The sequence below is a fragment of the Aplidium turbinatum genome, chromosome 9, assembly GCF_918807975.1.
Source record: "Aplidium turbinatum chromosome 9, kaAplTurb1.1, whole genome shotgun sequence".
Taxonomy (NCBI): Eukaryota; Metazoa; Chordata; class Ascidiacea; order Aplousobranchia; family Polyclinidae; genus Aplidium; species Aplidium turbinatum.
This window is the reverse complement of record NC_137480.1, coordinates 6957793-6980774: the sequence shown is the minus strand read 5'-3', so window position 1 is coordinate 6980774 and position 22982 is coordinate 6957793. Positions and strand designations below refer to the sequence as shown.

Genomic DNA, 22982 nt, shown 5'->3' with positions numbered 1-22982 from the left:
TGATGGAGGAAAGTCGGATTGATGGAGGAAGGTCAGTCTGATGAAGATTGAAGTGATGGAAGAAGGTAGGACTGATGAAGGAAGGTCGGACTGATGAAGATCGGACTGATGGAAGAAGGTAGGACTGATGAAGGAAGGTCGGACTGATGAAGGTCGGACTGATGAAGATCGGACTGATGAAGATCGGACTGATGAAGGAAGGTGCGATGGCCAGAATGAAATGGAAAATAGAGGTTGGAGCTAACGTGGGAACAACACCGGATTTGGATGATGATGATTATGTGAAAAGTATCAATAGTATGATACAATGTAACAATAAATTATGATTAGGTTTCAACTGCATTTAGAATCATCACTGTGATTGTCACCATGGAAACGAGTCTAGACAGCAACCGCATCATCATTTTTTGAATTCAAAAAATTTGCGAATACAAATTTTTCTTCTCACCTCATTAATTTTCGTTTGTTCTTTCTATAAACGTGCGCGACCGCTTTAAATATCTCCTCGTAGAAGTTTCCAGGGGGAGAGTAACTTGCTAAGGTGCTGTCGTTCGACTTGAACTTTAACCTTTGTTCGTCTATCAGCTTCTGCTCACGTTGCTTTGTCTCGGAAAACTGCGTTGCTATGACAACCAAGCAGAGGTTGATCATGAAAAAGGAGCCGATCTGTCAAAAACAATGCAGATTGAGAGGGGATACAATGATCCGATACATAAGCGTTTAAAATCAGAGCGAGGCTAATTAAATGTGAAAGAGAGGTTTTCTATGCTTCTTAAATATGCCACATGCGTTTTCAAGATGAAGATTAATTTTTTTTGTTATAGATGAAGTTGTTTTCCTCTGTACATCAGTGCACTCTGGCACAACTGCAATACTCTTGGCTAGTGTCTTACCACGCTCTATACTTAAAAAATTACCTTTGATTGTAAAAAGAGCAATTTCAAATAAAAGAAAATATTACCTCGTATATCTTTGTATGCAGCTATACGCCTTTACTGCTTTTTAGCGGGCCACATAACTTATTAGGCTAAGTAATTATCGATTCTACCTTGACAATACCATCTCTCTGAGTAATATCGCGTTCCCATAGTAAAATGTTTTAAATTGACTGTTTTCTTGAATCAGACAATTTAAATATTTTACATCGAACAAACGGTTTTAAACAATGAATTTCAATAAATTAGTCCTCAATTGAAAATAAGATTCGTTCAACTGGAAAAAATCAAACACTTCTCTGATTAAAAGTCGTTTTCGCATCGACTTTCGGTTTTTCGATTGGTCTCTTGGGCATACAATTAATCAAATTAAAAAAGCCAAGTCATCCATTTGCTGTCTGACTTCGCCTGCCACTTCTTTGTAATCAAGTCAATAAAAGTGAGTCACAAATCGAAAAACAACAAGTCATTCGGAGATGAACTCAGAAGCAACGAAGATGGTTCAGGGTCAAAGGTCAAACGAAAGATTAAAAGCAGTGACATCAGAAGAGCTCTATGACAGACCCAGACACCAAATTTCGTCATTTTTGCATTGATTCAATGTCTGCATACGTTGAATCAATGAGTCAATGTATCATAATGTGAAACTGATGGCTTTTGTGGCTGCTGGGGAGCTGCACATGAACTCACTGGTGCCATTTTGATGGTGAATGTATCACCCAAGAAGTGACCCAACTTTTATACCAAGCTTGCTAAGTGAGATGTCTTCCCCTGTCTCTATACCGCAGTGATTCTCAAACTGTGTGCCGCGGCACACTAGTGTGCCGCAACAGATTCTCAAGTGTGCCGCGAATCTTTTTGAAATTTTGGAAAAGAACTGTATAAATATTTAAAATAAGCCATTCAAACAAGCATGCGACTTAAAAGCGCTTTAACTCCTTCAATAGCTGATAAATAAGCACATGTGACGATGAAACCTATTATGGCATTGCCGATACAGCAGGGTAATTGCCACGTCACTATTGGGCTGCTGTGTTAGCTATTGCTAACATTACTTCCCACCATTTGGAAGCAATGAATCAAGCAATCTTTCTGCAGAAGAACAGCTCATTTGATTTACGAAACGACCCATTTTTCAAACGCTGTTTCCACAAAAAAACTTGGATGCGTTTTGGCTGTCTGCTTCCAAATTCTATTTCATGATCCCGTGCAAAATTATATTGCCATTATATTGCCTATTGCCAAAATTATATTGCCATTGCATCTTCATGGCTATGTGAACATGGCTTTTCTGTTTTGACTGAAATTAAAAGCTGTAAACGAGAGAGACTGCTTGAAATTGACGATGAAATTCGGGTATATGTTTGTCAACTTCAGTCGAAGCTTATATTGGTATAAACAAGCACATCCATCGCATTGACACGTGAAAATAAATGTTTTTAAAGCAACTTTTCTTCTTTTGTAAGTGTGCCGCGTGCGTTTTATATTTTTTCTAATGTGCCACAAGCTGAAAAAGTTTGAGAACCACTGCTATACCGGGTCATGTTTGTAGCTGGTGTTCTTTGGGTAATTCCTTTTCCCAGCCATAAAAAAGGTCTAGTTTTACATTGATTAAACGCATACAGAAATTAAAACATGAAAAAAGACTAATTAACTGACCACGTAGTCAACTCTTGTCCGAACCACGTGAGCTGGACATAGCTGGACAAGTGGACATACACTTTTTACGCTTTTTAAACGTTATTTTCTTGAAAATAAAAATTAATTTGTGACACACCCATCGCGTGCGTGGGCAACTTGTTGTCTTTTCAATACCCTAACAAGGGCAAAAAACAAATCATCCAATTGACTATCATTCTAATATGTCGTTGATTTGACGTTGCTGGTCGTTGAATTAGCATTGAAATTTAACCTGTTTGCAAAGTTATGAACCTATTGGCATTGTTACTTCAAATCCGCATGAAAAACAACAAATTTGTCCGGAGATAAAAGCTGAGAATGAAAGCAAACAATTCAGTTTCTTTCAATACAACAAATGTCCTTCTTTTCATGTCAACTTTTGAGGAAAAACAACTTTTGATGGTAAGGTTACACTTGGCTTCTGTGGAAACGACCCAACAAAAAATAAACACAGCACAAAACAACATTTAAAGTTTGAAGAAGCAACAAGTGGTTAAAAAAGTCGGATTTATTTCCAAACCGGAATTACATAACTGCGCTCTTGAAAAGTGTTTTAACTAAAATTTCTAGGCAGCTGATCCGAAAAGAGCTTCTAAGTCTTTCTGCAGCAATTTAGTGACTAAAGATTTTCTTACAGTTTAATGCAGAAGCATTTCTCAAAAAAAAAAAAAAAAAAAGCATCAAGATAATTTTCGATACAAATCACCAAATATCGTCAGCCGCATTGCCGAGTGGTGAAAGCCCTGGGACGGCACTCGAAAGGGCGCCGGTTCGAACCCGCTCAAGAGCATGCGGCTATTTCTTTGGCAGGACACTTAAGGCATGCCTGAAGGTGGACACGATGATTGGCTTCATTGCTTTCCCGTCTACTTTATCTAAATCTTCAACCACCAGGTGTAAGCCTGGATACGGCAAACAAAAAACAAAACAAATGTCGTGCATTAAAAATATGACCGTTGACTTACCACAATCAAAAGAATGAAATAAATGAAACTATAAAATGAATGCGCATCCATAACGTGGTACATAATGTCGACCCAACCTTCCAAGCTTATGACCTAACAAAAACACAATATAAAAACGTTATGTAAACATAATTTTTGCATAACTAGTACACAAAATCAAGATCCAACAAGAGATGTCACATTTCAAACGAAAAAATAGCAACTATTTTTCGGCTAAATTTTCTCGAACTGTGTAAACATAGTTCACATAAACAATAAAACCAAAGAACAACAGGAGGTTTATCCACAAAAACAATTGCTAACGTTTTCGGCTAATCATCATCATATATCGCATGTATCAAGCTTTTAAACGACACATGATGCATAGACAAAAGCGTTAGCAGCCTTTTTATTTGTATAAACGACAAATGCCGTGTTGCTGCTTTGTTTGTTTGTGTATTGTTTAACAAAGTAACCTGTTTACAAAAGTTATATTTTAAATCAATTTAGCACAGGGCATTTAGCCTAGTTGTCAACTAAGCCTATAAGTTGCTTATTAATATTATTTAAAAATAGTAAGTTAAATTAATACTGATAAACGTTTAGGTATTCACATCAGGACATTTCCAAAATACCACACCAAAAGATTTATTCTTTACACTTAATCAATTTTTATTCAATGTTTAAAATATGGAATATCAGCGTTTGGACCCTACATTTGAGTAGACTGATTCAATTTAACTCATTTAAACAAAATAAACTTATATCCTAAGCATCATTGTTTTATCCGATGCCGTCATATGATAGGGGTCATTGGCAATGCCTGTCGATTAGAAAAGCGCCAATACTGTATTGCCAAGACTGTTTCAAAGTTATTTCAGCAATTAAAAGATTATTTTAAAGAAGGATTATTTCATGCAACAGCAATATGCACTATGCAGCCTACATTCTGTGATCGCGGGAAAGTGAAAATTAAAAGCTGCCTAATCTTAACTTGGTTGAATAGCCCTAAGGTATTTATTTACATAATGTCTAAGGGTTATGACTTTGCTACCTAGATCGATTACAAATGGGGCGTAAAATGGAAAGTACCTGTTGTTCAAGTAAAAATCCGGATGCTCCAAATACATTTTCGCTTAATTAACGTCAAATTTGTATAAAAACGACTAATTTTTTTAAACATTATCTACAATCAGCAGCTCATGTCATCTATTACCCTTTCGAGATTCGCTAAAACTCGGAAAAAATGACAACACTCGAAGTGTGCAAACATCAACAAAACGTTGAGGAGCAAAATGCTTAGAATGCGAGGTCAATCTGAGTAAACATAGCGATTAGCGAACCGCGAAACGGAGAAATTGAACTTAAGATCACCAACGTTTTCAAAACTGAACTGCATTGATCACCATTCGAATTGTCGCAATGACAAAAACAGAAATGTAGTTTTCAAAGCGTTCGCAAAGTATGAGTTTACTTTCTTCAATTTGGGCGCGATATTTTTACTTTGTATTTGTTCACAGCCAGTTGAAATACTTTTTTTTTTGATTTTTTGAACATTAAAGGACGTCTAATTTGAAAGAAAGATCTTTTTGCTGGTGAGTTATATAACTAGTTATTACACACAATTCTACCTTTTTCTAGACCTCTGCTAGTCTGCTATGTTTGGCATATACAATATTGTTTTTGTTGTGATGGTCAGAAACTGAACAATTTTTGAGTTGCCAAACACATCTTTTAATTTAACAAAGCAAGGTTAACCCAAAGAAACTTACGCTTGAAAAAATAAAGTGACACGATATTTTGGCAGCACTTCGAAGTGAAACAGGATTTCCAACAGAAGACTTTAACACAGTAACAAGTCGTGACAACGAAATTTTGGGCTGAATTTACGTGAGGCCTAAGTATGGCACCCGCGTGCATTATGGTCATGAAACGTACGACGATACACAATGCTAGCCATTGCTACAACGATAAGTGACTATCCGACACTGGCGTAGTGACTAACTACAAGATGGTAAAGCCAAACAAGACTATAATAAGTCATAATTGAATACAAGGACATACCTGAAATATGGTCACCCAAGCATAAAGAACGTTATCAAAATTAATGGCTCCCTTGAACGGGTTATCGTGGCCTCCCGTGCATTCACTATAGTACTGGTTCCAGTCTATGCAGTTCACTTGACCTGAAAAGATATAAAGATATTAGTAATGGATTACAAGAAATTACAATAAACAATATTTCTGAAACTGACTAGCATGGTTGGACATCAGATGATGTCGTTATTTACGTTTTTTTGCTATTATTGCGTAGACCTATTTAGGTTCCTGTTCATAGGTTCACAAACGCCCCCCAAAAAAATTAAAAAAAAATTTCTGCAGTAATTTGTGCAATTATCTTCAAACAATACTAAGCCCAAGTGACATTAACTTTGCTGTATATATGTAGGACACAACTTGTAGTGTTAAAACGTGTTCAGATGATGTTTTAAACGTACTACAAAGTGACTTAATACTACAAGAGAATAATGGGATTATCCGGATGAGACAATATAACAACTTTTCAAACGTCCACGTATGAGTTAATATTAAAAGGCAGTCTATCATAGTTTTAGTTTTAAGATTAATTTCACTGGAAGCTAAATGTGACAACTTGGACTTTTAATCCAAAGCTTAAATTATAAGTTCCAGCAAGTACCACAAATTTTGCGGTCATTTCGGCACTTTTGAATCCATGATGATTATTTTGCTTTTGATTGTAAAATATTGTAAACCAAGAATTAAAACATGTTAAAGCACGCACAGATGAAAGGCTGATCTTTTGAAAACCATCGTATCCATATTGAAATAAACAGACAAACCAAAGTAACTTTAACGAATTTAACATCATGTATTACACACAAAATAATATAACATTATTAAAATAAACTCCAACATTTTCGACACGTGATGGTTCAACAAAGCGAACTCTCTACCAAAGCTTTATAGTGAAATAAGCAAACGAAACTATAAACAACATCCGATGCATGACGAGGGCTAGATAATAGCATCTGGACTGGAAGCCAAACGCTAGACCTCATCCTGGACAGCAAACAGAATTGCCATATTGGCGGTTTTAATGCTAAATTTAAAAGAATTGACGTTTTATTGATAGATTCTCAGGTTAAAATATGGCACAGTCGCAACACTTTAGGCTGTGGTAGTAATCATGCTGTTGACAAAATTGGCCCAAAATGCAATATTATGAAAAGCATCATCAAGATTCGGGAAAAGTTGCCTTTTCAAACCTGATGTATTGTAAATAGGCAACTGCGCATTAAGAAAACTGTTTTCTAAACTATTTACAGTATGATGCTGAAAAAAATTTTAAAAAAACACCAAAAACATATCAAAATGCCAAATTCAAAATGGCCTGCTAAACGCATTAAAAACGCTAAAATTTTAAAATTTGGCATTAAAACCGCCAATATGGCAAGTCTGTTTGGCGTCCAAGTTGAAGCCTAGCATTTGGCTTCCAATCCAGATGCTATTATAGCGACGTCCACGGCTAAATGTATAGCCGAAACGTTTGTATTTGTTTATGATGATAAATGCCGGCTTCGTGATGCTTCAACAAACTAACCGTCTTTATGAATATTGTACATAGAAATAATGCAGGTTTAATCACAAATTTCTGAAGTGCAATGCGACAGAAACGTCATTCAGCTAAAGACAATACGACGTATACGAAACCTTGGAGTAGCGCTTAAAATGTCGACGAGAAGCAATTATAATAATTTCAGTACGGCAATTATATGACGTACCGATGCTACACCAGATCGTTTATTGGCAGACGGAATACAACAATTATGTCAAATTCGACCTTTGCCAATCTTTGCATTATGCATGGACAGTGTGGACTTCTGGAAAACCCAATAACAAGCTATTGCCAAATACAGATGATTTTCAATTGTAAATTAAGAAATATGGTAACGTTAACACGCCCTAAACGTCATAATCTTGCTACTGTCAAACCTTGGTTGTTGGCAAAGGTAAAATCTGTCATAACATCTATTTCTATTCATTTTGCTTTGACGAAAAGGTACAAGAAAATTGCACATTGTTTTTGACGGGATTATACGTTAAAATGAAACAACAGCTAGGCCACTTGGCGTGATGATTGAAACTTCTCCATTGAGACCAAGTGATGTTCTTGGCTTGGATTTAAATGTTCATAAACTGTTGAAAAGCTTTCAAGAAAAACACTAGAGAAAATTTTGCAACAATCTACAGGCAAATAAAAAGAAAATAGGAAAACTATGCGTACACTGTTGAGGTAAAACAACAATTGAAGTCAGGGGTGCCCAACGTTATATAATGCCGCATTTCGCTTGTCGCGAGTCTTGGCGGTGCCCAGAGTGCGGATCAAAATTTTCGATCCGCACTCTGGGCACCGCTGAATCAAACAATGTTTTAGGTTAAAAGTTTAAATTACTACAGAAATTATTAGGCTACGCTTCTGCGTCTTTTGCAATCACGCCCCAGACAGCAAATCAACCGTTTTTGCACATTGATTCAACGTCTGCATATGCTGAATCAATGTAAAAAAAATGTTCATTTGCTGTATGCGGCGTACATTGGTGGTTCGACAGTTGACTATGCTTTTGAAAGAAAAGCTGATATTATGGGTTGCAGCCTTGCAGGTAATGGTGGGGATTTTGGTGTAATCCTACGATTTTTGTGATTAACTAAGCATGAAAAGAGTATTAGACTTATACAAGTTTCTCAAACTCTTTTTGCTTGTAACTTGAAGGCAAGTAACCCCTTAATAGGAACTTCAAAAATATTAAAATTTGGGTTTTTGGATGTGGGGTTTTCCGGAATCTCAGCCCTAATCACAATCCGTTACAGAATGTTGTATTACATGCAGTGTAGGTGTGTTGAAGGACACCACAACTATGGAAATATATAGCCAGCAAAGCGATTCGAATTAAGTAATTCGGGTACTATCAAACATTTTCGTGTTCCAGGGTCATACGCAGAAAATGTTTTAAAACTGTTGTAAACAAAATAGTTTAAATAGGAAATTAAAGTTGCCAGATGGTTTTCAAATTTCCAGCTCCTACAGGTTACACTTTACCGCAACACATGTCTATCTGTCAATTGATCAAAATATTATTGATAATTAAAATGCTATTTCAAATCAAATAGTCTGAGTAGCAATTTAATTTTTTAGTAAACAAGGCATTCAGCACTGGACTAATAAGTAAGTTCAGAAAAAACGATGAAGCTTGAAACTATAGAGGGAGCACAAGCAACAAATAACCAACGCCATTTTGAGAGGAACAACTTACTGCATGATGAGGATCATAAGTCTCCATGAAAAAGAGAATATTTTATGGCTGTCTTCTGTAGATTGGTGTTAAAATATCAAGGTGTAGCTATTTCTTATGCATAATAAACTGTAAGTGGCTACGTATGACAGCAGTGTGAAATCATTGGGACACACGCCTGAGGCAACCAAATAGCTCTTCAGTTTTTAAATCTGCCTATAAAATCCCCTCATGATATCAAAACCCCACGTTGGGAGTGAGGAACCACACTTAAGTACTACTGTGGAAAATTACAATCAAACGTTTAATATTCAAGTTCTGGTAGTTAATCATGTCTGAGCTCAATGAAGTTATATAATCAAAAATCTTCTCAAAAGCATCGCATCGACCGTGAAGGAGGTGTCACTGTCTGGGCTGTTTTTATCATTCAAGGAATCGCTGTTGCGTAATCCCTTAAGTTGTCCGACAACATTTTTTGCAATGTATAAACAAGTTACATGCCGACTGCTTCCGTGCAGGTATAGATCACCGAACACCGCAAAGCGCTTCACTAACCTTACAAAACTTTACAAACAGTTTGGAAATAGACAATACTTTCACAAAAAATATGTTTAGATGAAAATAGTCATTTATAGTCATTTACCAATGTGTATGACTGACGTGAGTTGGTAAAGCAAAAATTCGTTGAAATAGAATTATTTTGAAAATTGGCATAGGTTGGTTTTTCAGGCCGTTTTATGTTTTTTCTTTCAAATCTATTTCAAACGTATCGCTGAAGCCACGAACCAACTTTGGAAAACGTTTTAGAGAATGAGTTGGTAAACGTAAGATTTAATGAAACCAGCAAAACATAATCGTTCAAAAACAACTTTTTCTGTTTGGTGCAGGTTTGGTGAGTGTACATTACTGTACAGCTGTAGTAGCGTTGTGTTAAACGTATTGTGAGTCTCATAGAACTCTTTTCGAAACTTGGAAGCAGTTGAAAAGGCTAGAAAATGACTACAAAAGTTTTATTTATTTATTGTGTCATCGGAACAAGCTAATAACAAAACCCTGTTCTACGGTTGGTAAAAATATTAGAGTGGTTAGTTCACCGACGATTTATAAAGAGGCTGAAGATCAACAATATTATACAAGATAGAGTAAAACGATCAATTGCTTGAAGACAGACCCTTTGAAAAGTATAAACCAGTTTCAATATTGCTTACCGTATAACAACAAAAATCATCTTTGTAGATTTAAAATTGACCTGTAAAAATTTCTTTCTTACCCTTGCTGTCTCTCTGTGTTAGATCGGCGGGGAATCCATTTTGAAAAGCAGTGATGTTTAAAGTACAGTTAACATCGGCGATTTTAGTTATTGGAATAATCTCTCGGTCCCAACAATGGAACTCTCCTGGCTCATCGGACATAGCACAAATCGCCTCTTCCTCATCAAAGCTAAACTGAGCTGAAAGAGGAACACTGCAAAAATAACGACAAACATTGAATGAATTTGTTAATCGGTTATTGGTTATTGCCGCAAAAGTTAATAAAGTCAAAAATTTTTAAGGACCTCGTCTATCCACGAATCAAAGAATAAAGTTGTTTTCAGCTCCTAGGGGACTGTTTCTAAGAAGTTTATAAATCAAAATAAAGTCAAAACTTTCAATAAAGTCAAAATTTGTCAAATTATGGCTTTTGACAAACTTTTTGTGTTTTTTGAGTGTACTTTTTGTCAAAATCCTCGTAGAAGCATTGTAAATGGACCTAGTTATTGGTTATTGCCGCATTTAACAAAGTGTCAGGTAAAAGTATTGTTGATGGTTTGCATTTGTAATCTCCAAACAAGAGAAGAAAGTTGGTCATCGTGAAAACAACGTTAAAGTGGGAAAGAGGATTGAGGAATCGGAATTGATAAAAAATATATAATTTAATTCCTTGCAAGCTTTTGAAAAGTTAAATTAGTTCATTAGGTTGGCAGTGAAAGTCAGTAGGGTTCACAGGGGTGTCCTGAAGGTAGTTTTAGACCTTCCCCCGGGATTACATTCAAAGACAGGAATCTTTCTAGGATGTCCGGGAGCAAATAAAGCAGGGGTTATATATGGAATTATGTTTTTATTTTTAGAAGTGCTTTCCTTAGGGAGACTGGGCTTCAGATTGGTATCAGACCCAAAATATCCTCTCAACGGCCCTGGTAAACGTATTGAAAGGCTTTGAAAACCGGAGGAAATTTTTCAGCAGAATTTTCAAACATTGTAATTTTCGATAAAAAACAACAAAAGGTTTTGCAGCAAATTTATTTATGTATCGAAAGTTAGCAAAGTATTTTTAATTTTAAAACCTTATGCAATTTTAGTAGATTATATAACAGTACAACTGGGACTCGAACCTACATCAACTTACCTAGTGTTTGTAGTCCTGAGAAAAACTGCGCCGTTTTCAGTGACGTTGAACAGTTGTGAGTCAAGGGAACACCTTTGACGTAACATGCCTGACCACAGTTGGACTGCGACGACTCCGAAAGCGAAGAAAACAAAGAAGCAAAGCAGGAGGACGTTACCGAGCATGGGAAGAGTGTCGAGAAGAAGCATCACCAGGATTCTCATGCCTAGAAAAGGAGGAATAAAACGTTTGTGGTTGTTTTTCATAACGATTCAATGATAATTTGATGCGACTTTTTTCAATTTACCGTAGATGAAGATCAGTTATGTATTTTTAAGGTATGATAGGATAAGTCATTTTGTTACTTGATAAGGGTTAACATGTGTATGGCCGAAAACGTTACTGTATTACCATGCTAAATGCTGTGTGGTTACTATAGTGTATTTGTCTGTAATTATCATGGGATTACCTAAAAATAATGCTGTTGCTGGTCTTCTATGCAATTCTTTGTTTTAGAGCTACCGTAAAAAGCTGTAAACAGAATTTAAAAAGTGAAAGTAGATTTTTTTCAAAATTACTTTCTTCAATCACTTCGAAAAAAGAATATTCTAATGGCAAACTTTCAACGCAAATCACTTGGCATACACGAATGTTTCAGTTTTGAAACACCATGCAAAGTGTAGCCTACAACAAAACTAACCTAACTTGGGACAACTTTTATCCTGTGTTGTTTGCTGCCTCACACAAACAACTAAGTTTTTTATCATTTACATGCCTGATAGGCTATACTTTCTATCGAAATGTTTAACTTTTATTGATAAATTCCCAAATTGACATACTCTTTAGTCTTTAGCAATAGAGTCATACATTGAAAGATTTCACTTGCTTTTTTGGATGGTAAGGTGGCGGCATACTAAAACGGAGCCCATAGTTTTGGGATTAGTGCTACAGAAGCACGGATTTGGCGGTGAAAAGTTTAGCAAAGCAGACAGGAAAGCGACGAAGCTAGCCTGAGTGAACTTTCAACCAGCATGGCATACAGTCTCTTGAGAAATCAGCTTCGAGATTTCAATGGACATCAGACCGAGAACTTTTCAGTTATCTTATCAATCAAACGCTGATCATCCGGTCACACAGCAGAAAACCAAACAAAACATGAAATTAGAAATTTGTTTTGCAGGTTTGAAGATTAGTGATTTCTTCCAAGTGGTCAAATGCACCACGACGCTAGCAATATAGTCGGCCAACTTTCCAAGGTAAAGTTGCACATCCACGAACATGATGCAGGTTTAGAATATATCAAGTCTGTAATAAGCACGATAAGATGCAGTAAACAATCGCAGTAAACAATCTTGCTTTCAGCTTAACCTCTAGACATGAAAACAACACCTTAAAGAAAAAGTCGGTGGCAACTATCCGCTGGCACAACATGCCACAAGATAAGATCGTCCACCGTGCATTGAAAAGCAAAATTTTGCCCAAAGCATATTAAGCTTGAAGCTCCACATGTACGACTACAAACAAGTAGGCTACCGTCAGCAATAGTATTTCCAAAAGGAAGTAATTGTTATAAAATATCTTACAATTATTTTATACACAGAGGCATTGCATATCTATACATTATTTTCTGTATTGTTTTCGTCGAACTATGTTTACAGCAGCATCAAATTAGAAATAAGATATTTGATGAGGCTGTTTTTACGCAGCATCAAAGTAACCAAATTAAAAATAGACACTGGCCTTTTTTATGCCAAAATAAATAAAAAAAAGTATCAGGCACACCACATGCCTACCAGCACGACAGTCCGTTGCAAGAAATAAAACCTAACAATGTTTCGCATGTGCTTTACAGTTGTTTGGCAACAATAAGAAGTAAACGATGAATGAGATAAGAACAAGATACTATCAGAATACTCATGTCCAAACTACACTTCACATCCAAAGATAAAATTATGAAAATCTCTGCTTCAGCACTCGCCAATGTAATGTAGTTAGATTCAATAGTGATGTAGAAGTGACAACATTCAAAATGTTTAAAAGATGTGCTATGTTATAAAAGAAATAGTCGTATTTAGCGGCATGTACTGTAACTAAAAACAAGCTTCGAAAGCTTCATGGTTGTTGAGAAATTAAAAAAACGAGATTTGGAGATAATTCCAAGTTAAATTTTCTTTACAACCAAAAGCGATCTGATGTGTTCCAGTCATTCTGTTTTATCATCGTAAATGACAAAGATTATAAAACAAAAAATCACAATTTCTTTGAGGTTATTCAATAGATTGTGTTTCCCTTTAGCAGTATGTTCTTTGAGGTTCCTTAAAAGTTAAAAAATCCAATGATTGGACATTGCAGGCCTACACGCAAGGCAAGACTAAGCATGGCATATGCCAAGTGTTTTATATTCCTTCAACTCAAGAAAAATGAGTGCCCAGCTGGCAAATCAGTGCTTTTTGACTTTGATCCAACGTCTCCAGACGTTGAATTAATCAAAAAGCACTGATTTGCTGACAGAGTGAATCACTGACCCTTTTCGTCATTGGGCGTGTGCCATATTTTCAAAACATTGAATTAACATACTCTATCGGTAACCACACCAGCGACTAATAAAATTACAATAACGGCATTTATGAATGTGAAAAAGATAGAAAATCTTACAAAGTAACCTTACAATGAAATTATAGTCTATGTTCTTTTAGTACCATGGTTATGTTCATAACTGAAAATTTTTGGCCAAATAGTTTTACAAATAACTGTATTAGTAGGATATGAACAAAAAATTAAAAAACCTAAACAGGATTCCGATGCTAAAACAGATACCTCATATGGCTACCAGTACCCAGCAGGCTTTCAAAATTGTACCGATAAAGAAATGTAGCCTACGGTAGTATCCTTATAAATATCTGAAATAAGCTTACGTCTGCTTACCAATTGCATTCTTTTACATTTAATTTCTGGAGAGACTAAATCGATGCTTAACATTCAGCAAAAATTGCAATACCAAATACAAAAGCTTCCAAAATTGATGATGCTACAATTTACATTCTAAGAAAAATGTTAATGTACTTCAACGTACAACAGTATACAAAGTTCCTAAGTTGGTAAATGTTGAAAAGTCATGGTAAATATTGATTTTTCCAAATAACTAGACTTTTTTGCCCAAATGATTTTATCAATAACTGCATTAGTAGGATATATGTACAGAAAAACGCAAAGAAACTCATAAGGTTACCAGTATCCAGCAGGCTTTTGAATCCTACCCGTGAAGAAATGTATCCTAGCCTACATGCCAATGAATAAGCTTACCTCTGCTCGCCAATTGTGCTTTTTTACACTTACTTTTTGCAAATGTTGAATCGAAACTTATCATTCTGCCCAAATTGCAATACCACATGCAACAGTTTTCAAAATCGATGATAATACATTTTACATTTATTGAAAAATATCAATGTATTTTGTAAATTATAACAATTATGTAAAGTTTGTAAACTGGTGAGATGTCGAAACATTATGGTAAGATTGATTTTCCCAAATTTGCAACGTTTTTTTTCTGCGGGGTTAGCGACTGCCTTTCCCACTCCAATTTTTACGACTATGATCCAAGCATACAGAACTTACTTGGTACACGGTTAATGGCCCGTAAAGGTCGCAGAACTCTGACGGTTCGAATTGAAGTGAAATTAATGACATTTTCCGTTTGAAGAAGATATTCCAATACGCTACAAAAAGATATTATTAGAAGTGCTTAAGAAAATGGAAGAAAAGTTCAGTTGTAAAGCTGATAATATAATCTTTTTGAACCAATTGCTTCCAGTTACAAGTTTCAAATATTTAAATAAAAATATGAAGAATAATAAAATGTTTAAATAATATTTTTTGCAACCTATAGTAATATTCTCCCGTAAATGATGAGAACGATGCACTGTGAAGCAACTAGCATGAGTTGTAAATATTCAATTTCGAATGAGTTCAATTGCTGTTAGCGACTACTTATACACATTATACTGATACAACATCGAAGCAGAAGAAACCCTTGTTACCTTTGAGTCAAAGACGTTACACAGAACAACTAAAGCATTAAAATACTTTGCAGCCCACTTCAAACTTTTTAGACTCGTCTACTAGCCTACTACATTCTGTCACAGTGGGCATTACTAAAATGATACACTATGCAAAATAGTAAATTTAACAATTAGGCTACTCACTGAATTTAAGTGACATTCCCAGACAAAAAAATCAACCGCTTTCTTACATTGATTCAACGTCTGCAGACGTTGATTCAATGTACAATACGGTTGACGTGCTGTCTGGGTTGAATGTGAGTCAGTCCGCCTACTATGAACCTTGCCCGTCGTTTGCAATGTGTTGCAGTTTGACAAAAATATTTGAGACCACTAATAAGCGGATGAATATGTTATAATGACAATGACAGTAACCGAATGTTGCTTTTATGCGTAACAAATCTTCAATCAATAACCTGATGAAATATCTACTTTTAATATGAAGAAGCAACTGCGAATGAACCATATTCTTGACAAACGTTGAATCAATGTAAAAATGACGGACTTTGCTGTTGCTTGCTTTTTATTCTATTTTTAATTAAACGAACGCATTTGCTCTATTGCACTGTAGCCTACTGTATAATTTTTTGTTTTGTTCTATTTACATAGGCTAATTAATGTTATACAGTTTTCAACGTAGTTTTCAACAAAGGACAAAGGACTGGACGTAGTTTTCAACAAACACCAGCTTGATTTGACATTTAAATATTGCCAAATAATAAACGTTATTCCTACTACTAAGTCTTACCCGAAAAAGACTATCACCATATCCAATATGTTCCATGATTCACCCAAATAACCCCTTTTCCCCCAAACCCCGACTGCTATCATTTTGATAACCATCTCGGCAGCAAAAAAAGCGAAGACGCAATGATCACAAATCTAAAAATAAAAATTGAAACACTGTAAGTCGCAGGATTATTGTAGTCTGTGGGAAGAACAAAAAACAAACTAATGAAGATTTTAAACTAAGAGAAAGGAAAGTCAAGAAAACCGATCTTTTCCCAGTTTGCCACAAAGTGCCCCTGTTGAGGCAGAGCCGGGTAGCCTATTCATGGCATTTACAGTAAGTGAGCCCCCCCCACTACTTGCTCGCTATTTACCACACGTTAGTGATTTCATAGCAGCAAGCTGGCCGCAAGACTTTTTCGGAAACCCATGATGGATAAAGATCAGCAATCAGCGGACTAAGTAGGGCAATAGGACGCTGAGTTGCGATTTGAAAATTTATGTTTGTCTTCAAAAGTTGTGTCTGTGACTTGAAAGTCTGCTGATAGATGAGTTTGTTGAGTTTATTGTAAAATATCTTATTATACACATATGCCTCAATTGGCTACACTTAATTGGTTTGTATGGTAATTCCTCTGCAATCAACCTGCCAGTTTAAATCGTCAAACTAATACTCAGACTCCAATACCACTCGTCATTGCACATGACTTCGGGAACTGTGCTCCGAAAGCTCGTGACAAACCTCTACTACAGCGGCGAACCCGCAGCATTAGGCTGAAATAAGTCGTTTGTTTCTGTAGCCTAATTGTGAAATAAGTTACAATCATGCTGCTATAAGGGAAACTCTATATATCACATTAATCATCAAAGCTAGCATCTGCTTTATTTTTGAAACTACGCTTGTGTATCACCCTTATGTATTACCGCTTATGTATCAACTCTTAGGGGGGGTATATAGGATTCATAATGTCACATGCAAAATTTTGTTTACAATCAATCGATTTCGTTTCTTTCATCACCCCTGCAAGTACTTCATAAAATTTTAATGATATTTACAAGATTTTTTAAAAATGTAAATTTGCGATATTAAATATTAAAGTCCATACACGCTTGTTTGGTACAAACACTTTACATACGAGCTGATAATGAGGAAAATTCTATCCACGATTCATATTTAATTGAAAATACTAACATAGGCTGACATAGGCTTAATATTTGCTGTTTTCGGTAGCTACGCCTTGCTTGATGTTGTTGTAGGGGCAAACGATCCAACTATGGTGGCTGGCTCAGATAAACAAAATTATGTGTTGCTCCACAATTCACATTGTGCGCAAAAACACAACTGAACTTTTTAAAACATTTGAAATTTTACGGTGAGGATTCTTTTGTGTTGTTACCAGAATGTTAAGAATTACATCATCAAGCTATAAGCCTCATGATTATATTATCAAAACTGTTCAAATGAAGAAATTTAATACAAGAAAGTATTTTGACCTCACTGCCACGTCACAATTTAAGATTGTTTCCTTATAAGTTATCTAAAAACTACGAAGGATGGCGTTCAAGTGTAAATTGCCGGAAGCGGAGATCAAGGGAGAATTTTAAACAAAAAGTCAACAAAGGTTCAAATGTTTTCAATTAGTCCGTGCTGTTGGAATAAAATCAGACAAATAATAATGTAATTTGAAATGAGGGGTGGATAGACCTGTATGTGCATTGGGTGCAAAAAATGGCAAAGTAACATAAAAATGCTACATTTTTAACTTTAAAAAATAGTTTATCAGTTGACAGTTTATCCTTCCCAGCCTGAAAAGCAATCACTTTTACACAGTTCAACGCCTGCAGACGTTGAACCAATGTAAAAACATAGATTGACTTTCTAGCTGTGTTTATCCAAGCTTTTTCACCACAGGAAGACGTGGTTAAATTATTCTGCATCGTCGGTTATCTTATGCCGGAACTATGAAAAGTTAATACAATTAAAAAGCAAAACAAAAGCAAGAAAAATTGATTATTTCACTTGAAACCTTTTAAAAATTTTAATTGGTCCTTTTCAAAAGACTAAAATTATATAAATGGTTTAATCAAATTTAACTTCTGACAAACTGTTCGTCAATTTGAAAATATTGAATGGGAAAATATTTGAAAATCTTCAACAATCAAGTTTAAAACTTGGATACAACAGACAAACACAAAGCAAAATGAAAAAAAAACAAACATTTCAAGCTTGCACTGGAACTTACCTCTAAAACAGTACAAGCTGTTGTGTCACAATGTAGATCGTTGCTGTGCTCGCAAGGCTGGTAGAGGCCAAGTGTGACACAATTAACAATGATGACGAACATGCTCGCCCTTTCGAACCACGTGTTGTACAAGGGAAAGGGTTAAGGAAGACAAGGTGAATTGTGTCGTAAAAATCTGGATAGCTGTTACATTATCGGGTTATCAGGAAATAACTCAATTACTGGCTGGGGAAGTTTATTCATAATTACTCAGACTGCGAGTGACAAACAGGCAGCTTATTAAGACACGTATCTTGTTCATCCAAGATGATGTCTTTAGCTGCATGGGAAGACTAACGCCGTACATGCAAATTTTTATCGTGCGTTGCAATCAAGCGATTCATAAATTGGTGCAAATCCTTGAGATCACAAGACGTTGCCAACCACAACAACAGCTCTCGTCTATTTTTAGAAGACGGGATTAATTGCAATCACTTGAGAAAACATGTCAACGTGGGTATTTAATAGCTTGTTTAAAGGATGTTTGACATATCTCCCATTACAAGATCAATTACAGGTTATCTATACATGAAAATACACTCACGAATTTACCACAAAATGGGTCAAATTGATCACTCAGGCGGCATTTTAAAGAGACAAATGATAATAATAATTAATCTATCGCAGGTATGCGTTGCTCCTCAGCGCTTTACAAAGCAGACAGTTATAGTGCAGTCGTATTGAAGCGCAGCCGAGTACACTCTTATCCTGAATATATTTCTATTGCTGAGTGCCAAGAAAAAACAAGATTCATAAACACTTTTGATAAGTCTTTGATATGACCTGACAGGGCATCGAACCCATGCCTACCGATCCAGAGGCAGTCACACTAGCCACTAAGCCAAACAGTGTATCAAGAAAAGGAACTCGTGCAAAAAAAAAGAGATTATAACAACTTGAACTACAAAAAGTTTTGTTGGTTCAACGTCTGGAAGCAAGAGTATGAGAGTTTTCAAGTATATGTAAAAAAAGTTGACAAGTTCAATTAAAATAAAGGCATTTACGCATCTTGCTGCAACAATACTTTCACATCACATTTATGTCAGTGTCTTATACATAAAATTTGTTGATTCGGTAAAAAAAGAAAACAGTTGCAAATCCAAGCTTTCCAGATAGAATTAAATAAACGCAGTTCATTGAAATACAAACTGTGAGATTGCAGACATGGGATCACGATAAACATTCGGCAGTCTCCTATTGAGTAAATGTCAAAGTTCACAATAAAAAGAGCTGTAACAAAAACACCTTGAAATACAAACTTGGCCCATTAAATATGAGTCACAGAAAATAATTTAGAAAAAATAATGACACCGGTAGAGGGTATCATGTTATTGACTTTATATCTTATTTTAAAGTATTTTCTTGTTTCAGTTATCACAGGACTAACAATTTTTCAAGTAAGTTAGGGTAATTACATAAATTGAATCACCTATGTGGCAAATTGTTTTCAAATATTACACATTTCAAAAAACATTTGCAGTTGTTGATTTTTTTGTTTTTGAATTATTCCACGAAGTTAAAATTCTCTGTCCTATCACACATTGAAACCATGGTCAAGGTTTTGTAACTGTGAAATGGACTGTAAAGTGCACACCAACTTTACATTTATGTGTAGTAAGTCAACAAGCAAAAAATAATCAAGATCTACAACTTCTGAGAACACACAGTTTTTCAAAGGAACAGCTAGTTTCAAGCTTTTGTATAAAGACGTAGCGTACAAGGTCTTTTAATTATTTTTTCCATAATGATCTTGAAACCAATTCCTCGGCAGGCCCATGTGCACTGGCCTATCTAATGACTATTTGTGAGACTCTTTTTCTTTCATAAGTGTTTGCGTTTTATAAGTTTGACTTATTAGATTCAACAATGGCTCATAAAAATATTTTTTGACTACTAGTCATTGTACCGGCACCTTAGCATGTGCAACATGAAACCAAAATAACATAGGCTGCAGTAACTAAGAGTGTTTTCATTAAATAATATCTTTATCTATGTCAACAACAACTTTATTAGAGTTGGAAACCAAGAAAAACAAAGTTTCCCGCCTGTTCCATTCTAATAAATAAACGGCAATCACATAGAAAAGCATGCTAGCGTAGTCAGTGGCATTTACAGGGAGGTACAAGAGGTACTTTTGGACCCAAGGCCGGTATAATTTTCAGCGCTTGTAACCTTTCCAAGAGGAGTTTGAAGAAACTACCGCATACTGGTTGGATAAAGTGTTTTTCTCAACGTCCTGGCATGAGTTATCTCAAATACAGGTTAAGAAGTAGAAAAGTATACAGAGTTGAAGCTATGACTTCTACTGTAGCAGTAATAATTCATTTGTAAATAGTTTATAAACTCGTCGACTCGTTTAAATTATTCATTTCCACCCAATAAAGTGAATTGTCTCAGAACAAATATGTTTCCATATGAACAAAATGCATGCCAATATTTTGCGTTGCTTTTAAATAAATTAACGTTGATCTACTGTATTTTTGTGTCAACTAAGTTGAGGATCTGTTGTCAGAGGCAGAACAAGGACTGTTCTCCAACATGAACATTGCAAAGTCGGCTGGTAATTTCCGAATTGCATGAAAACCATTCACAAATTCTTTAATTTGAAGCTACGGTACCAGAAAGAGACGACCACATAACAAGCTGCCAAGATGCGATGTCAGAAGTTGTGGAGACGTGGGCAATGACATCTAAGTTAGACAAATATCAGTAAAATCAACTCAGCTAGAAAAAATAGCTCTATTTTACATCGTTTAAACGTCTGCAGATGTTGAAGCAATGCAAAAAAACTATTTGGCAAAACGGAAAATACAAGACCACGCAGTGAACATCTCAGCCACCTTCGTTTTGCTACGTTTTCACATCAATGCAAAAAAAACACTTAAAAACAAGAACTAGGGAGAGATTTCTGTTTTGTTTTATCTGCACCCTGTGGCATTGATCAGATTACGTCACTTAAAGCTTTCCAAACACTTTATTCTAGTCTATAAAAGGTCCATAAACAATTTTCATCCATGACGTTTCGATTTTACCGAACTCCCTTTCTTTGCGTAAGAGCAATTCCTTGAACACTTCAATAATTGATATTACAAACCACTGTTCGTGCTTGCAAAGTTTCTGATAAAAAGACCGTTATAGAAAATGTAAATATACACTGTGACAAGCAAAACAACATATGAGAATAGCAAATAAATCCGGGATTTGGTTGGTAAAGCAATGATCTTATAATGCAATCAACGGCAAAAATTTATGCCGCTTTCTATAAGCTACAAGTCACCGGTACACCGATCTAAGTATTACATCTTACCACAAACAAACCGACCTTTTCTATCGAAGTTAAGTAGGTAATTACTTCAGACTACATATTTTATCAGATTGTTCGAGATCACGTGAGATTCTTCAAAGTGCACTTGTCATTGTAATTGGATTAAAGAGTAAGTTGAGATAAAAATGAGACCTCGCAAACCTATCGCCGTTGGAATTATAAAGACGTAATTTAAACCACCAGTAAAAATTCTAACTTTGCATAGAATACATGTCCCAAACAGCAAGATCCGTCATTTTTACATTTCTTGCCTGGGTTCCACAAGTCGGTGAATTTTACAATAAAACTATTCAAAGACTTAAATTCATAAAACAAAATGAATTTCTTTAAATGCACCATTGACGAGAGATACAAACTTCTCTCTGGTATGATTTTAGGGGCCGGAACCCTTTCCAAGGGACTGGGAAATTTGAATAAACCATCTCGCATGCGTTGGATATGGTGGTTATGGTCCACATCATCTTCTTAACAGCCCTGGTTGCAAGGCACTGTATGGCATTGGCAGCCATATTTATCATAAAATGACAGCACGAAATGAAGCAGCGCAAAGATGAACAGCCTTCAATCAAAACCTTTGCCATTGTCATACCGCCGCATAATGCAGACTTCCTGCAGTGATATAATACCACAACAGTTTATGAATGGAAACATTTTTGACAGTTACTCAACATGTAAATGTGAGGCCGGTGACAAATAATTGAGCTACAAGAGAAAGATGGTTTAAAATTTTTTTTAAATAGCTGTATTTTTGACTAGTATATACGCTCTCTTCGAATAAATATTCACTAAGCACTACTGGACGTGGTTATGCATAGTTTGTGCTGATGCCATTGCTTCTTGCTCATAAAGTTTAAGCTTATTTTAAAATAGTGTATGATGCATGAACAGTAAGGCCGGGTGCATTTTTTCATCGGTTGCCTGTTTTAAGTAAACGATGTCTCCTACATTGTCCATCTATGACGCATCGCTATAAAATTGTCATTTAATAACACAACGACCTATCGCCAGATCTGGAGCAATTGCTGGGCATTTGACCGGCACAAGATCGACTTTATAAACTTTTTACTGTCCACGTGGAAAAATTCAGCATAAAATCGTTTCGTCTGGAAACCTAAAAGTTTCAAAGTGAAAACCTTTTCAAATGTTTAAAGGTATGAAGTGAACGATCGCAAAGTAAACATTATTGCTTGCTTAAATAACAAAAAGTATTGTCACGCTTTTTTGTATCAACTCAAAAACAAAAAGTTTGTTTTTCAACTTTTTTATCTGACCTTTTTATCTAGCCACAAAACCAAAATGTGCAACGCAAACAATTGAACTGAAAAGAAGGATGATGTAAAACTTCAACATGAG

General features: G+C 35.6%; 1 protein-coding gene across 1 annotated transcript in view; it reads right to left on the bottom strand.

Moving 5' to 3' along the window:
• LOC145776632 (voltage-dependent T-type calcium channel subunit alpha-1H-like) overlaps positions 1-18382 on the bottom strand; it is a 43150-nt gene extending 24768 nt beyond the window's left edge. The window contains exons 1-8 of the mRNA XM_082587863.1: positions 18266-18382; positions 16042-16175; positions 14851-14951; positions 11257-11461; positions 10142-10335; positions 5624-5745; positions 3581-3673; positions 449-666 (exon numbers count right to left, since the gene is read on the bottom strand). Of these exons, the coding sequence (XP_082443989.1) occupies positions 449-666; positions 3581-3673; positions 5624-5745; positions 10142-10335; positions 11257-11461; positions 14851-14951; positions 16042-16175; positions 18266-18367 (1169 nt within the window). The 5' untranslated portion in view covers positions 18368-18382. The remainder of the gene's footprint in view (positions 1-448; positions 667-3580; positions 3674-5623; positions 5746-10141; positions 10336-11256; positions 11462-14850; positions 14952-16041; positions 16176-18265) is intronic.
• Positions 18383-22982: the final 4600 nt, after the last annotated feature.